Source organism: Quercus robur, chromosome 2, assembly GCF_932294415.1.
Source record: "Quercus robur chromosome 2, dhQueRobu3.1, whole genome shotgun sequence".
NCBI classification, from domain to species: Eukaryota; Viridiplantae; Streptophyta; class Magnoliopsida; order Fagales; family Fagaceae; genus Quercus; species Quercus robur.
Genome location: NC_065535.1, coordinates 71556640 through 71572283, shown reverse-complemented (window position 1 = coordinate 71572283; position 15644 = coordinate 71556640). Strand labels below are relative to the sequence as shown.

General features: G+C 38.1%; 5 protein-coding genes across 5 annotated transcripts; 3 read left to right on the top strand and 2 right to left on the bottom strand.

Annotated features, from left to right (window-relative positions):
* Nucleotides 1-265: 265 nt before the first annotated feature.
* Nucleotides 266-1132, bottom strand: LOC126702757 (protein FAR1-RELATED SEQUENCE 5-like). The gene has a single exon (XM_050401582.1). It carries the CDS (start codon nt 1130-1132, stop codon nt 266-268), a length of 867 nt encoding a protein of 288 aa, XP_050257539.1.
* Nucleotides 1133-1209: 77 nt separating this feature from the next.
* LOC126702751 (protein FAR1-RELATED SEQUENCE 5-like) lies at nt 1210-2068 on the bottom strand. The gene is made up of 2 exons (XM_050401575.1): nt 1837-2068; nt 1210-1583 (listed from the first exon to the last, which is right to left on the bottom strand). The coding sequence occupies exons 1-2, from the start codon at nt 2066-2068 to the stop codon at nt 1210-1212; spliced, it is 606 nt and encodes a 201-aa protein (XP_050257532.1).
* A 3761-nt stretch (nt 2069-5829) lies between these two features.
* On the top strand, nt 5830-6753 carry LOC126702745 (B3 domain-containing transcription factor VRN1-like). The gene is made up of 2 exons (XM_050401567.1): nt 5830-6319; nt 6524-6753. Exons 1-2 carry the CDS (start codon nt 5830-5832, stop codon nt 6751-6753), a joined length of 720 nt encoding a protein of 239 aa, XP_050257524.1.
* Nucleotides 6754-7182: 429 nt separating this feature from the next.
* Nucleotides 7183-8439, top strand: LOC126714856 (B3 domain-containing transcription factor VRN1-like). Its single transcript, XM_050415245.1, has 2 exons — nt 7183-7589; nt 7954-8439. The coding sequence occupies exons 1-2, from the start codon at nt 7227-7229 to the stop codon at nt 8227-8229; spliced, it is 639 nt and encodes a 212-aa protein (XP_050271202.1). The 5' UTR covers nt 7183-7226; the 3' UTR covers nt 8230-8439.
* Nucleotides 8440-12331: 3892 nt separating this feature from the next.
* On the top strand, nt 12332-13285 carry LOC126702736 (uncharacterized). Its single transcript, XM_050401558.1, has 2 exons — nt 12332-12511; nt 12587-13285. The coding sequence occupies exons 1-2, from the start codon at nt 12446-12448 to the stop codon at nt 13283-13285; spliced, it is 765 nt and encodes a 254-aa protein (XP_050257515.1). The 5' UTR covers nt 12332-12445.
* The last annotated feature ends 2359 nt before the right edge of the window (nt 13286-15644 follow it).

Genomic DNA, 15644 nt, shown 5'->3' with positions numbered 1-15644 from the left:
TTCCCTTCTCTTTAAACCTTTTGCTTGTATGGTACATGTGCTCTTGACGACCTGATTTTCACAAGACATTGAGGAAGGCATAAGGGTCTCACTCGGGGATTCAATCTTTAAATATTCTTCTAGTTTTGCATCTAACTCACTTGCAAGACTTAGAAGGAAATCAGATGCCTCTTTAGATTCAGCAGCTTTACCCATCAATCTAACATAAGTGGTGCATAAATTTCTATAACGAGCTCGCATTTCTAGCTTAGGGTCACTTTGTACCTCACACATGAATATCCAAGACAGTTCCAGCCCTTGCATTCTTGGTCCATCTCTTCATTATGAATTGTTTAGGGATCATCAACTTAATCTTCATCTCATCGAGTACTTTCAAAATATGGCTACACATAATTCCAACAAACTCAAAATTTTTACAACTACATGTAATCAAACCATTTGAAGATGTAACTGTATGTTGCCTAGAACCTTCACAATTATGAACTTTATATGTAGAAACTGGTCCACTTTGATGAAAAGTGTCAACAACCACCATCAATGACTTTTCAAACTCATCTTGGAACATAGTAAAAATAGCTCCTGTGTAGATATCTCTGGCATGTCTCAACAAAGGAACATTAACCTTCAAAGTGGGAATTTTTTGGCTCATGTCATAGTTTGCACAAACTTCATTATAACGGACATCATCAACAGCCCTTTGAAAATGTTTGAAAAATTGTACTATGTCCAAATCAAACTTCAAATAATCTTTTAAAAGAGAGTTGAAACTCTCACTAAGCTGTGTACTTTTCTTACCTGCAGAAAAGGTATTTCTCCCATACACCATAGCCCACTTTTCTCGCACTTTAAATAGATCTTGCAACCATTCATTTTCTTGAAGATCATATTTTTCCAACATATTCTCCCAAGCACTAATGAACTCCTCTTCATACTCACCATCATATATGCAACTTCTAAAATCAGCATTGAAGGTTTTTTGGCTCTTAAATAGATGATTAAGATTTTTAAGAGCATTTTGATAAATATGCCATAAGCACAATCTATGATAAGTCTCTAGCATCACTAAAGATATTGCCTTTGCCATTGCAGGATCTCGATCAGTAAATATTGTCTTTGGCTTTTTATCGGACATACACTCAAAAAATGTATGAAATAGCCATTCAAATGACTGACTAGTTTCATCATATAACAAAGAGGCCCCAAATACAACTAGTGGTAATGATGATTTACTCCAACAAATGCTCCAAAAGGTCGACACTCTTTATTGGTCCTGTAAGTTGTGTCAAAGAATACCACATCACCATATATACCATAGTCGAAAATCATTTTAGCATCAGCCCAGAATATGTTAGTGATTTGGTCTTCAACATCCAATTGAACTCGAAAAAAGAATGATGGATTTTCTGATACTTGACTAAGAAAATAATTCAGAAGACCCCCAACTTCACCTTGCTGCAAATCACTTTTCCTCTTAGTCCTCAAATAATTCTTATGATCTTGCTTAGTAAAACCAAGATTTTCTCTACCTCCAACTTGATGACTCATCAATTCATGTGCCAATTTAGGTGGTATACCTGAATTATCTGCCAACTCAATTTCAAAAGCTTGAACATCAGTAATAATTCTTTGAGAAGGTAACATGTGTACACATGACTTATCCACTAACTCATGATTGTGATTTGATTCAAAATCAATGACCCGATATTTTCCATTAGCTTGAAGAGAAATGGTTAGTCTTGCTAAGCAACCAGTTCTAGTTTCTTTTCGCGGCTTTTTCACAACCACTCGCTTGTCTTTTTTTTCTGTAGCCTTCCTTATAATAGACAAATCTTCTACTTGATATTACTCCACTAAATCTATCCTCATTTTTCCATTGCTTTCGAATGCTAAATCCAACTTCGTTAGCATATTCATTATACCATTGGTGAGCATGCTCTTCTGAGTCAAACTCCATTTTCCAAACAGATATTTTCCCTTGACAATCAGAATTCTGCATAATATTAGCATAAATATCTTCATTTTCTTTATCACCTTCAAGGCATATTTGTTCATCACTAATTATAGGCATTATACTGACTAGTAACTTTGAAAAGAGGAGCACCTAAAGAGAAATTCAAAAACCAAATTAAAGCAAAACAAGTTAGTGTTGTTGATAAAACAGTCAATGATATAAAAATAAAACAAATAATAAGAAACTGAATACCCATGTTTACTTGCTGCATTACTAAATATTGAATTACTAGTATTGAACAAATACTTGATAATACTAGATAAGGAAGTCAAATCAGATTTAAGAACACTGATTGCAATTGTTTTGATCACTTAGGAAATAATTTTCAAAGTCTAAAAGCTAAAATAGTAGTGAAGCAAAAAGAAAAACAAATCCAAATCAAACAGGGAATTCAATTATTTGTTAGGAGATCACTTAAAGACTTAGCAAAAGAGTATAAAAACTACGGAGGGAAAAAAAACACAAATAAATAATGCAAAGAATGATTGAGCACCTATTGGAATTCAGAACTTTCAATTCCAATCAAGCTGTTAAAATCAACAACGGTTCTGTTTTGTGGTCTCACTAGACAGGGGATTGCTTTGTGGTCTCACTAAAGTTGGAATGATGTAAAGATTTTTATCTTGGGTACACTCAGTAGAAAGAAAATCTTCTTTGCTGGGTTGGAATTCGAATGACTGGAAGATTTTGCAATTATTAGATATTTTAGCGGGTTGCTCAAAGGTTTTAGCGGAATGACTTTTTGTGAAAATTTTGAGCGCGGGAAGTAGAGTTCTGTGCTAATCTATGTTAAATGAGATAAATTTTTGCTCATGTGATGTGGCTTAATGAACATCCTTAGATTATATAACTGCCAGATGTCAAGCATCCATTTAAAAACTGAAGAGAATGGGAGAAAAAGAAACAGGAGAGGAGCCCATCCCGGTATTATGTTGTGCAGACTGATGGGGTTTGATAATAAATATTGTGTTTTTTTGATGAATTTGGTAATAAATATTGATCACATTCCATATCCTTTTGATTGAATTTGCTTGAATTGACCACGCTTGAATTGGCTTTGCATTACCCTATTTAATAACCACTATAAAGCACAAAGGCCAACGATATGCACCATAATTAGAAGTTGGTTAAAGAGAAATGCATTATTTATTCTATTGGGAGGCATGGTCCCTTGACTTTTCAAATATCTTTCCTTTCTTGTATTTAAAAAAAAAAAAAATTGAATATAAATTTCAATAATAACCACTAGATTTTCACTAAAAATATGTAATGCATTTATATAACTGATTAAGATCTTTTTTATTCTCTTTAATTAATGTTATACATAACTCACTTAATTAAATTGTTTTTAATGTATATACATCAGTTACTCCTTACATAACTCACTTAATTAAATTGTTTTTAATGTATATACATCAGTTATATTTTATTTTTATTAGACTTACTTTTTTTGTTGCAAAAATTAAAAAAAAATTAAGGAAAAGAAAGACTTATTTGATGTAAATATTTTTTTTTTTTACATAAGAAAATATCTATGTTTCTTCTCAAAAAAATAAGAAAGAAATTAAAATATCTATGTACCATGTATAAGCAATAAATAAATATTATATATATATATATATGTGTGTGAGAGAGAGAGAGAGAGTTGCTCTTTCGATTTAATTTTTTTAATTATATATTTAACTTGGCTGGCCTGAAAAAACTTTCAGGCTCTACCACTAATTATATTATATTCCAATAAAGAAATAATTAGGAATCTACAACATGCATGTTTTAAGTAGACTATAGAGTCTATAAAAAAAATATAGATATTGGAGTTTGTGGCAGTCTTTTCTTTATGTTGTACAACAATTTATGAGTTAGGTGTTTTTTTCTAATATTTTTTCTTAAAAAAATAAATTAACATTCTAGAATTATGATTTTTTTTTTTTGCACAAATTTGAGGTTTTTTATTATTTAATGGGAATTTTTAAGTCCCTAGAAACTTTAAAGGCGAGTTGGGGGTCTAAATCCTAGTAGGCCTAAGTGGTATTAGCCCATTGGCCACTTCGCTAGAAGGTTTAAGAAGTAGTTAATTAAACGGGATGTTTGTATGTTACGTTGAGCAGACCGGTGGGAGGTGGTAATAAATATTGATTATTACAATGGACTTTGTTAATAGTTGCCAGCCAGCACTTGCTAATGAATCAGCTGTGGTTCATTTATGATCTATTACAATTTTCACTTACATAGGAAATTGACAAAATTTTACTTTTCAGCTGTGTTTTATCAGAAAATAATTTGACTTTCTCCATCTTAATTGACACACATTTAATACATATTCAGTTTTTTCATATCTCTAAAAAAACGTGAATAATTTATTTTAAATTTTATCACATTAACGGGTGTCGTATAACACAACACTAGTGATCAGCACCCTTTCATTACTCTACGTACTCTTTTTTAATAACCTCTATAAAGTTTTTTTTTTTTTTTTTTTTTAAAGCACGAAGGCCAACGATTCATTTCAGGCAATATTAGCTTTTGTGTGTTAAATTTTAGTATTCAACCTAAGAAGCATCAACCGTTCAACTTCTAAGCAAAAAACAGTTCAACCTCTTCAACTAGAACAATGACTTCTCAATGGCGGAGAGACAATGAGAATGGCCCTGCTGATCTTACCACAAAGGCCCCACACTTTTTCAAGATTATTATGCCTCAAACTCTTCAAGAAGAAAAGCTTGTAAGAATACTTTCATCTCTCTCTGAAAATAAAATGCTAATTAATGTCGATCGTCTACTTGGTCTATTTATTTGTGATTCTTGAAAATTTACATTTGTTGATGACCAAGTTCAAGCAAATCCGTGAACTTGGTTCCATGTAACATGCATGTAGTCATGAAAACTTTCATTTTGTAATGCGTAGGTAAGGTTACTGTTTTTTTTTTTTTTTTTTTTGGGCTGTAACTAAGGAGTATATTGGAACATGTTAAGCTGTGAGTTCTTTTTTCTTCTTTTCGGACTGTATATTTTTTCAATGTCTTTATAATCCACTAGGTAAACCTGTATTGGTTTTTTTTTTTTTTTTTTTTTTTTTTTTTTTTTTTTTTTTCACATAACACCTCAGTTCTTTTTATTGGTAATAATATAAAATAAAAAAAGTCTTAATCGGCATTCTTCTTATATTCTTTTGACAATAATAATGGTAATAATATAAAATAAAACAAAAAGTCTTAATCGGCCTTCTTCTTATATTCTTTTAACAATAATAATGGTAATAATATAAAATAAAAGAAAAAGTCTTAATCGGCCTTCTTCTTTGACAGCACAACAAGAATGGTAGAAGAAAACAGTACAAGCAAATAGGAGGATTTAATTCTATGTGACATGTAGTCATGTAAATCTGCCCTTGTGTAATGCGCGTGTAGCCATGGATTTTCGAGTTTTTGATACAGTGGAACAAAATATCCAATGAGTTTTTATTTTATATTTTTTACATCTTTCTGGGACTGTCTATATGGTTTTTGCCTTTTTTTTTTTTTTTTTTTTTTTTTCTTCTTCAAATTTCTTTCAATTTTCCCTACTCTGTAAAACCATTCCCCCCCCCCCCTTGAAATGCCACATCAATTTTTTTTTCCAAGTATCTTCTTTGAATTAATATTAAAGTATTAATATAAAAGAAAGACTAAATCCATTTTTCATGTCTGACTGCACAAAGAGAATAGAGCTTGATTGATTGCATATGTTTATTTACAAAGCCTACATTTATGTTATGGATATTCTTTTTACAGCGGATTCCAAAAAAATTTATTAGCAAATATGGAGTTGATCTATCAAATATGGCATTTCTTACGGTTCCAAATGGTACAAAATGGAAAGTCAAGTTGACAAAACGTGATGGAGAGGTTTGTTTTCAAAATGGTTGGTGCAAATTTGCAAGCTATCATGCTCTAAACCCGGGGCACTTGCTAGTTTTCAAATATGAAGGAAATTCACACTTTTATGTACTCATATTTGATACCACTGCAACAGAAATAGACTATCCCTTAGATGACCAACAAGAAGTTCACAGGATGGAAGACATTGAGAGTGATGATAACTCTCTTGAAATCATGGATGGCTTTATGCCAAGCCAAAAAAGAAGGGAGAAATCACCATTACCATGCCCTCTACCTCATAAGAGGGCAAAAACCAATCCGAGAAGTTCTAATTTGCAAGCAGGAGGAGGGGATACACATTTTAGACCTGAACTCACTAAATATAAAGGGTCAATGTTAGAGAAGTCAAAAATGAATGCAGGAGTATCTTTTACTAGGCGAGAATCTAAAGGTTTGAATCTTACACTTTTGTTTAGGATTTTGATTCTCACATGTCTACTATTTCATATCTCTTTTTTTCACATCCACTCTACGTGCTTAAAATTTGAACATTGCCACATCACTTGTGGATTAGTGTGTGAAATAGCAGATGTGAACGAGTTTGAAAGTATAAGCGTCATGTTTTTATAGCCCCTTACTGAACCTCATTTTTCAGCAGAAGAATGCAGTGGAGCTACGAAGAGATGCCCAAAATCTGAGGTTATTGAGAGGACATTGTCTGCCAGAGAGAAAGATAGAGCTTTTCAGAGAGTTAGAGCTTTTGAATCTAAGAATCCTTTTTTCAAGGTTGTCATGCAGCCATCATATGTTTACCCTAGGAATTCATTGGTAAGCTTCCAGTTCAAAAATTTGCAGGCTCAAACATTTGTGAACTTCACTTTTTAGATGACATACATTAGCACAAGAACAAAGATACAAAGTGGTTCTTCCTTTGTAGAGCAAAACCAAAAGCATTTTTCCTTTATTTGTTCGCTGAAAAGGAGAAATCTTCCTTATTATCCTTATCCTTTTTTTTTTTTTTTTTTTTTTTTTTATAGAATATATCATCCAGCTTTGCGAATAAATACATGAGGAAGATGAGTGGTGAATTTGTCATCCTTCGGTCTTTTGATAGGGGAACTTGGTCTGTTAAGTTTAGTAATTACGAAGCACAAACAAAATCCGAGTTTCGGCAGGGTTGGATGGAATTTGCACGAGACAATAGCTTGAAAGTAGGTGATGTTTGTATATTTGAGCTAATTAATGGCATTGAAGTTGCTTTTAAAGTTGCCATTTTCCGGGCTGCTAATGATATTGATTGCCCTCCGTCGAATGGTAAGGAATTGGTTGATTTTGTAAGCCTGTTTACTACTAATTTCATGTGTATGACTTCATATTTTCATGTCATTTTAGGATCAGCTCATGGGGTTGGAGGAAATCGAGTAGGACGCAAAAGCAGCCCGTTAGTTAAACCTAAATCTGATTGCTATCTGGATGATGAGTCTTTCTCACATGACCAATGTCCTTTGAAAGATGGTGGTGTAGGCATGTCTACCAAACGAAGAAGGCTAAAAGCTAAGGCTCTTGTGAAGAACCAAGAATATAAGGCTCTTGAGAAGAAGCAAGAATTGATGACTACTAATGGAAAAGCTGAAAATCTTTTGAGAGCCAATGCTTTTAAATCAGATAATCCCCTTTTCATGGTTATCATGCAACCATCATACATTCGTAAGGGTGGTATGGTAAGCTTTCAGCTGAACATCTTATTGGGTTTTAGAAATGCAACTCCTATTAACTTCGATTTTTCATAGATTAATTAGAAAGCATGTAGCAGAGAGTTGTTGCTGGACATAAGTTGGTAATGATGTTTGCTTCTTTGTGTTTTTAAGGGAATCGAAGTTTAATTTATATTTAACAATATCATCTTAGGTAGAAGGAAATCACGTAAGAATGTAAAGTCATTATGAACAATATAATCAAATCACTGGCATCCATTCGACTACCCTTCGACCATCAGCGTAACAAATATTATTATTGCCTCAAAACTGCTTTTCATTCAATTGGGTTCTACTATTTTTGAAATATCTTTTATTATTTTTTGTACAGAGTTTACCCCATGACATTATCAATTACTTACTGAGAAAAGGCTTTATCACCAAAGGAGGTGTACTCACTGTGAAGCTCCAGGTTATGGACCAGTTTTGGCCTGTGAAGTTATACGCTTATGAAGGAATGTACCGGAGTTTAGTTTGCAAGTTATCTGCTGGTTGGTCTACATTTGCAACGGAAAATACTTTGCAAGTAGGAGATGTTTGTGTGTTTGAGCTGATTATGAGGGACGATGTTGTGTTAAAAGTCCACATTTTCAGATGCCTCAATTAAGTGGTTTCTAACGTTGCATTGTAAATAATGCATTATGTATCATCTTGGGAGCTTATTATTTTGCTACTACTCTGTTCAAAACCTTTTTATCCCTTTTTGTGTTTTTGGATTGGAGGTTGATGTTTTGTTATATCCATAGCCCTGGACTTTCAGGGGCTTCTATCAATAGGTTTTGTATATTTTGTCCAACAATCTTGACCCCTATTGAAGACACACCAGAAAAAAGGGGAGGAAAGATTAAAGGCATAATTTTCACTAGCTATTGTTAGAATTTTGGTCAGGTTGTTATGGTTTGGCTAACTAGTTGCCTGCAAAATATCCCTTTATTCATATCCAACACGCTTTGAGCATGTTGATGATTCGAGTTCACTGTGCTCATTATTCCTTTTCATCACAAGTCGAAAATAAGCTGTTGCCACTTGATTTCAAGCGTTGCAAAGAGTGAATGGTTCCAAGAAATTACTACCAATTGATGAATGCTTCAACTCAATGTTCTAGCAGCATGAGGCATAAAATATGTTTGGTAAACAGTATTTTTTTAAAGTTTGCCTATTTTTCAATTGTGTTCATAATATTTCAAAAATAATGAGAATTGAAAAATGTCCAAGTGCCACAATATAGATAAGAAGAAATTAAATATTGACTTTTTATTTCATTTGGTTTAATGTTTCAAGATTTTTCCTCTCTCACACATACACACGAAACTCTATGCACTTCAATTCACCATTTTTACCTCTTCCACTTCTACTCTTTTATATACACCTATCCATAGCTCTTCACACCATCCCATGTTAAATACAGAAACAAAAAATGATCTATGTACCATTAATCTTTCGACAACACCTATCTAGTTACAACATTGTTATCCCATCTAATCCTAACCTTTATGAGTTGGCTGCAACTAGGGAAGGGAGCTTGCATTTTATATTGAGTGATAATGACTATTAAGATTTTAAAATGTTGAGGTTGAACATTGTGGACTTGTGTGTTTTGTAAAGGCTGTGAGTGATTGTGGATGTTTGCGATGCTGATATAGGAAAATCATAAGTGTATTTTGTTTTAGAATTGAGGAGAAAGAAAGATTAAAGCTTCGTTTATAGTTAAAAGTTACCCTAAAATCAAGCTGTATTATCTTAGGTAGATGTAAATCACAATATATTGCAACATCATTGTGAACAATAGAATCACTTCATTGACATTCATTTATACAATTATCCTACATGGATGAACTTGGATCCAGTTAATAAGTGCTCTAAGATTAATAAATGCTCAATTTATGAGTTGTAATGCACAATTAAAAAAAAAATACACATATTATTGATTTATTGGCTTATACGCATAAATTCATTGTAGTATTGCATATATATATATATATATATATATATATATATATTTTTTTTTTTTTTTTATATTTCTACTGTAGTTGCACGATTTTCCTGGTCCAAACCCTACTGATCAGGCCTTGGCCCAAGGCGCAACACACAATAAATCTTTGTAGAGGATGGGTCAAAGAACTTAGCCTTAGTGGACTTAGTCGGTCTGATGCATGGACAATATTATTGCAGAAACGAAAACACAAGAATGGATATCTAACAGAAGATTCTATTTCCTGAGTACCGAATACATTTCTTTGTTCCCCTCTTTGAGGGACTCCACTACATTATATAGCTCTCTCATTCTTATCTGAACCTTACACTTGTTGATCATCTAAGCCCCCACTTGAGCACCTGTCCTATCAGACACCCTTATCACTCCCTTGTGAGTTGCAGTGGCCAAGGTAGTACTGTTCAGGGGTCTTTTCCTCATTAATGCGGCCAAGAGGGTGGTTGTGACACATTTAATGTGGTGGTGGCAGCTTTCCATGAGATATTTTGGGTTTTATTCTTTTTTATATGCTTGGAGGATGAACTGCAATGGTTGGGGCGAGCTCTTGGTCCGGACTTCGTAATGTCCGAGGAGGAGTTACTCCTCGGACAGGTTTCTTTTACCGCAATTGGGCTTGAATAATGTTTTGGCTATGACTTCTCCTCGAATAGGATGCTTCTCGGACGGGCCCGTAGTTTAACTAGCCCATTTTTTTGGGCTGGGCCCCACAATAGCCCCTTAAAACTCCGGTTTTTATCTCCTTCCGAGGAGAAAAGCGGGGTTTTGATGTTAGTGAGAGGATGGAAGTAAGGAGGGCTTGGGGCGCGCGTGCGGGCAGTTACTTTGGACGCGCTACAATTTACGAGGCACGGCCATTTACTTCCGGAGGCTTTCTGTCCCCTTCATCCAACGGTGAGGCGTGGATCGAACGGCCATCATTTTTTCTCGAATTTTTAGGCATGAACGATCTTTTCTCTCTCCTCCCGGCTATATAAGATGTTAGAGAGGTTCAGTTTTCTTTTTATCGACATCTCATAAACTCCAAAGGATTCCAGAGAACTCCATCGAACTCTAGAGATCTACGAATACTTGCGTCCGCTAAGCCTCCATAGCCGTTTTTTGTGAAGCGTCTCCTCCAAGAGAGATTTCCAGGCATCCCACTGAGCGTTTTGTGAAGGTATCAGTAAATTTCGTTCATTTCGCCGTTTCGATTCCCTCCTCGGACTTTACTTTTCTCCTCGGTCTTTATTTTCATTCCTCCAGTTCAGCTCAGATGGGTAGATTCGAAAAACTAGTAAATACTCCGGCCGCTATGGAGGCCTTTAGGGCAAAATACCACATTCTCCCGGGGGTGGGGCTGCAGTATTGTCCTCTTGAAGGAGTATTGACAGATAGAGGCGAGAGAGAAGTTGTTATCCCCATGATTGCTTTCATAGAGGGAGGGATGACACTTCCCATGCGTAGGATTACAAGGGAATACCTGTTCAACCATAGGTTGACGCCGCATCAGTGTGCCCCAAACATGTTCAAGATACTAGGCTGTGTAGATGTCCTAGACGAGCGGATGAATCTAGGCCTTACCTGGCACGATGTGGTTTATCTGTACGAGTGTCACCACATCGAGAACGGAGGGTATTATCTTAAATCCCGATCCGAGGTCGTTAGGTTGATCTCTTGTCTCCCAATATCCTATAAGACCATGAAGAAAGATTTCCTTATTGCTTCGGGGGAGTGGTTCGATGGTATTCATTGTCCAACTCGGGCAGGAATCCCAGGTGCGGCGTCTTTAGGGCCAATCCTTTTAGGGAAAGGGTTTAGTATTGGGGGGTTATTTTTCTCGCTTTCTTTGCAATTGGAAAATTTCATAAACTAATCCCACTTTTCTTGGACGTTTGCAGATAAAGTTCATGTCGCTCCTCGGCTAAGCCTCGTGAACGTGCCGACGTTGAACTACCTTCTAAGGTCGGAAATTTACGTTACTGAGGACGGACAGTTACGTGCGGCTCATCTAGTTCTGGGCTATCAACCTCTAAGCTGCTCTTTCCAAGCTATTGGTCACGCCATAAGGGCTGGCAGTTCGAGGTTGGCTAGGATTGACGTGTCTAAGATTGGGTTCCTAGCTCGACGTGATCTTCCACCAGTCGTACTACCCGGCGTTCGAGATCCCTATCTAGCAGAGCAACTACCTCCGCCAGACGAGCCTGGCGTTGCTGTTCCGGTTGAAGGGGAAACCGAATCATCTCGTCTTTCCCTTGAGGAAGAGATAGACGAGTTTTATTTTGAGGAGGAGGTTCAGCAAGCCCCCTTGGTTGAGCTTTCTGATCCTGAAGGAGAGCAGGACCAACACTCCGCAGTTGGTGCTCCCTTAATCATAACCTGCTCGGACGACCCCTCGGACGAAGAGATAGAACCCATGGCCGGGAAGGGAAAAACTTAACGAGAGTTGATGGCCTCCCGAGGGAAAGGTCAATCATCAAAAGGACCAACTCAGTCACAGGCCCAGACCCTTCCCCCCGTGGTCTCTCAGATTCCCTCGGACCTAGGCCTTAAGGTTAATCTGGACCTGAAGAAGAAAATGCCGGTTGACACTCTTGAGGAGGGTGAGGTGGTTGCCCAGCCGACCAAGCAGCAAAAAACCACCCGGGCGCCAAGGAGCAGAAGGGGTGACTCCGCGGAAAGCCGGGATGAGGAGAACCGTGCTAAGGTACGCGTTACCCCGCGTACATGGAGCCCCAAGTTGGAGCTAGATGGGGTTGCCATCTCCTACAATGCGTCGATCCGAGAGTATAACCGGGGCCGAGCAGGGTACGTAGCTGATGCCTTGGAGCAACCCCTACTCCTTCCTCGGGATATGGAGGCCTACAGGCGGTTCTCTCAGCCCGAGATTTTCTTATCCCTCAAAAGGGATCTCGTGATGGTAAGTGATCCTTTTACTATTTTATTAATTTATTTAACCCTGTCAAATTTTAAACCAATCTTGTTTCGTTCGCAGATTACTCAGCAGGTATTTATGGCGGAGGAGTTTTGTCGTGATAATCGCAGTCGGGCTGAGGCTGAGACTCAGTCTCGGACGGAGATGGAGAAAGCCTTGGGGTCCCTCAAGCACGATCACCTTGAACTCACGGAGAAGTTCAAGGAGTCGGAGAAACGGCGCAAGAGTGTAGAGGCCGGTTTGAAAAGTGCTGAGACCCAGGTGGAGGAACAGCGCAAAGAGCTGTACGCGACCCAGATCAACCTTGCCACCGAGAAGCAGGCAATGCTGGATCTCAAGATTGCCCTGCAAAAAGTCGAGGATGAGCTGCGGCGAGTCAAAAAGGAGGCTCAGCTGATCCGAGAGGCTGCAGAGGCTGAAAAGAGTGCTTCTCGCCAGCTCGGGGTCCAAGAAACGGAGGCCAGGCTATCCGAGGAGATCCCCGAGGTGTGCAGGGACTACTGCAGCATCTCATGGGCTCATGCCCTTGATGCTGCAGGAATTCCTGGGGATTCGGTGCTGAGATTGCCCGAGAACATCTTCTATCCTCAGGAGATCCGAGAGAATCCTGATGGCGCCCAAGCGGCTTCGGAGCAGGATCTGGCGGTGCCTGATGCCGTCCCTGTGCCTGATAAAGCGAAGGATCCTGCCACGGACCCTACCATCGAGGCTCCTCCTCCTCAGCCAGAGCAGAAAGAAGATCCTCCTGCTAAGGCTTAACTTTTAGGCTTTTAATTTTTGTATTCCCTTCCCTTTTTTTTTTGAATGAGAGTCGTCCTGTTTTTGCGCTCTTTTGTAAGGACCTCTCTTTGTATTGACCTCGGAATATTAATATAGAATGTTTGCTTTGCTTTCTATGGATGTATGCTAGTACCGCTCCCTTTTTTTTTTTTTTTAACGTTTGCAACAACATAAATAAATGTAAACGGTCGAGATAAAAAGGACGCTGGGCAACGAATTTGAATGAGGGTTGCAATGGTGCTAGACTGCACGCACGCCTTAAAATGATTTCCCTTAAGTAATAATTTCCCAATCTGTCATAAGTAATAATTTCCCCTAAGTCTGTGGTCCGAGGAGCCATGCAGGACTTAGGTTCTGTTTAAAACTTAGATAGATCGTTATGAGTAATAATTTCCCCTAAGTCTTTGGTCCTAGGAGCCATGCAGGACTTAGGTTCTGTTTAAAACTTGTATAAATTGTCATGAGTAATAATTTCCCCTAAGTCTGTGGTCCGAGAAGCCATGCAAGACTTAGGTTCTGTTTAAAACTATGAATAGTTGCCATAAGTAATAATTTCCCCTAAGTCTGTGGTCCGAGGAGCCATGCAAGACTTAGGTTCTGTTTAAAACTATGAATAGTTGTCATAAGTAATAATTTCCCCTAAGTCTGTGGTCCGAGGAGCCATGCAGGACTTAGGTTCTGTTTAAAACTTGTATAAATTGTCATGAGTAATAATTTCCCCTAAGTCTGTGGTCCGAGGAGCCATGCAGGACTTAGGTTCTGTTTAAAACTATGAATAGTCGCCATAAGTAATAATTTCCCCTAAGTCTGTGGTCCGAAGAGCCATACAGGACTTAGGTTCTATTTAAAACTTGTATAAATTGTCATAAGTAATAATTTCCCCCAAGTCTGTGGTCCGAGGAGCCATGCAGGACTTAGGTTCTGTTTAAAACTATGAATAGTTGCCATAAGTAATAATTTTCCCTAAGTCTGTGGTCCGAGGAGCCATGCAGGACTTAGGTTCTGTTTAAAACTATGAATAGTTGTCATAAGTAATAATTTCCCCTAAGTCTGTGGTCCGAGGAGCCATGCAGGACTTAGGTTCTGTTTAAAACTATGAATAGTTGTCATAAGTAATAATTTCCCCTAAGTCTGTGGTCCGAGGAGCCATGCAGGACTTAGGTTCTGTTTAAAACTTGTATAAATTGTCATGAGTAATAATTTCCCTTAAGTCTGTGGTCCGAGGAGCCATGCAGGACTTAGGTTCTGTTTAAAACTATGAATAGTCGCCATAAGTAATAATTTCCCCTAAGTCTGTGGTCCGAGGAGCCATGCAAGACTTAGGTTCTGTTTAAAACTATGAATAGTCGTAAATAGACCAGTAGGCAGAGGATAATCATGAAACAAAACGTGGGCTAAGCCATTTTCATTAATAATAATATCTTCTGAGGTTATTTACATTCCATGGTCGAGGTACAGTTTTTTCATCCAAATCTTCTAGATAGTAGGCGCCTATCCCGGCCACGAATGTGACACAGTATGGTCCTTCCCAACTGAGCCCCAGCTTGCCCCAAGAGGGGTTTTTTGCACTGCCGAGAATCTTCCTCATCACGAGATCACCCGGACCTAGAGGTCGCAGTTTAACATTGGCATCATACCCTTGTCTCAGCTTCTGGTGATAATAGGCCATATGGATCGTTGCTTTTTCCCTTCTTTCCTCGGCTAGGTCTAGACTTCTTCCCAATAACTCGTTGTTACCGTTTGGGGTAAACGAGTTAGACCTCAGTGTGGGAAAGTTGTTCTCGATTGGGAGCACGGCCTCAGCCTCATAAGTCATCGAAAAGGGGGTCTCACCGGTTGACCGTCGCAGCGTTGTTCGATAGGTTCATAAGACGTGCGGGAGCTCTTCTACCCATCTCCCCTTCGCCTCATCCAGTCTTTTCTTCAGTCCATTCACTATGACCTTGTTCACGGCCTCGACTTGCCCATTTCCTTGGGGGTAGGCGGGGGTGGAATATCGGTTAATGATCCCAAACTCGCGGCAATACTCCCTAAAGCTCTTACTGTCAAATTGAAGACCATTGTCGGAAATGAGTGTACGTGGAGTTCCGAAGCGGGTGATAATGTTCTTCCAGATGAATTTCTGGGCATCCACGTCCCTAATGTTGGCCAAAGATTCAGCCTCCACCCATTTAGTGAAGTAATCGGCTCCGACTATTATGTATCGCTTGTTCCCCGCAGCTTTGGGGAAAGGTCCGACAATATCAAGACCCCATTGTGCGAACGGCCATGGGCTAGAGAGGGGGTTAAGAACCCCTCCGGGTTGGTGGATATTTGGGGCAAATCTTTGGCACTGATC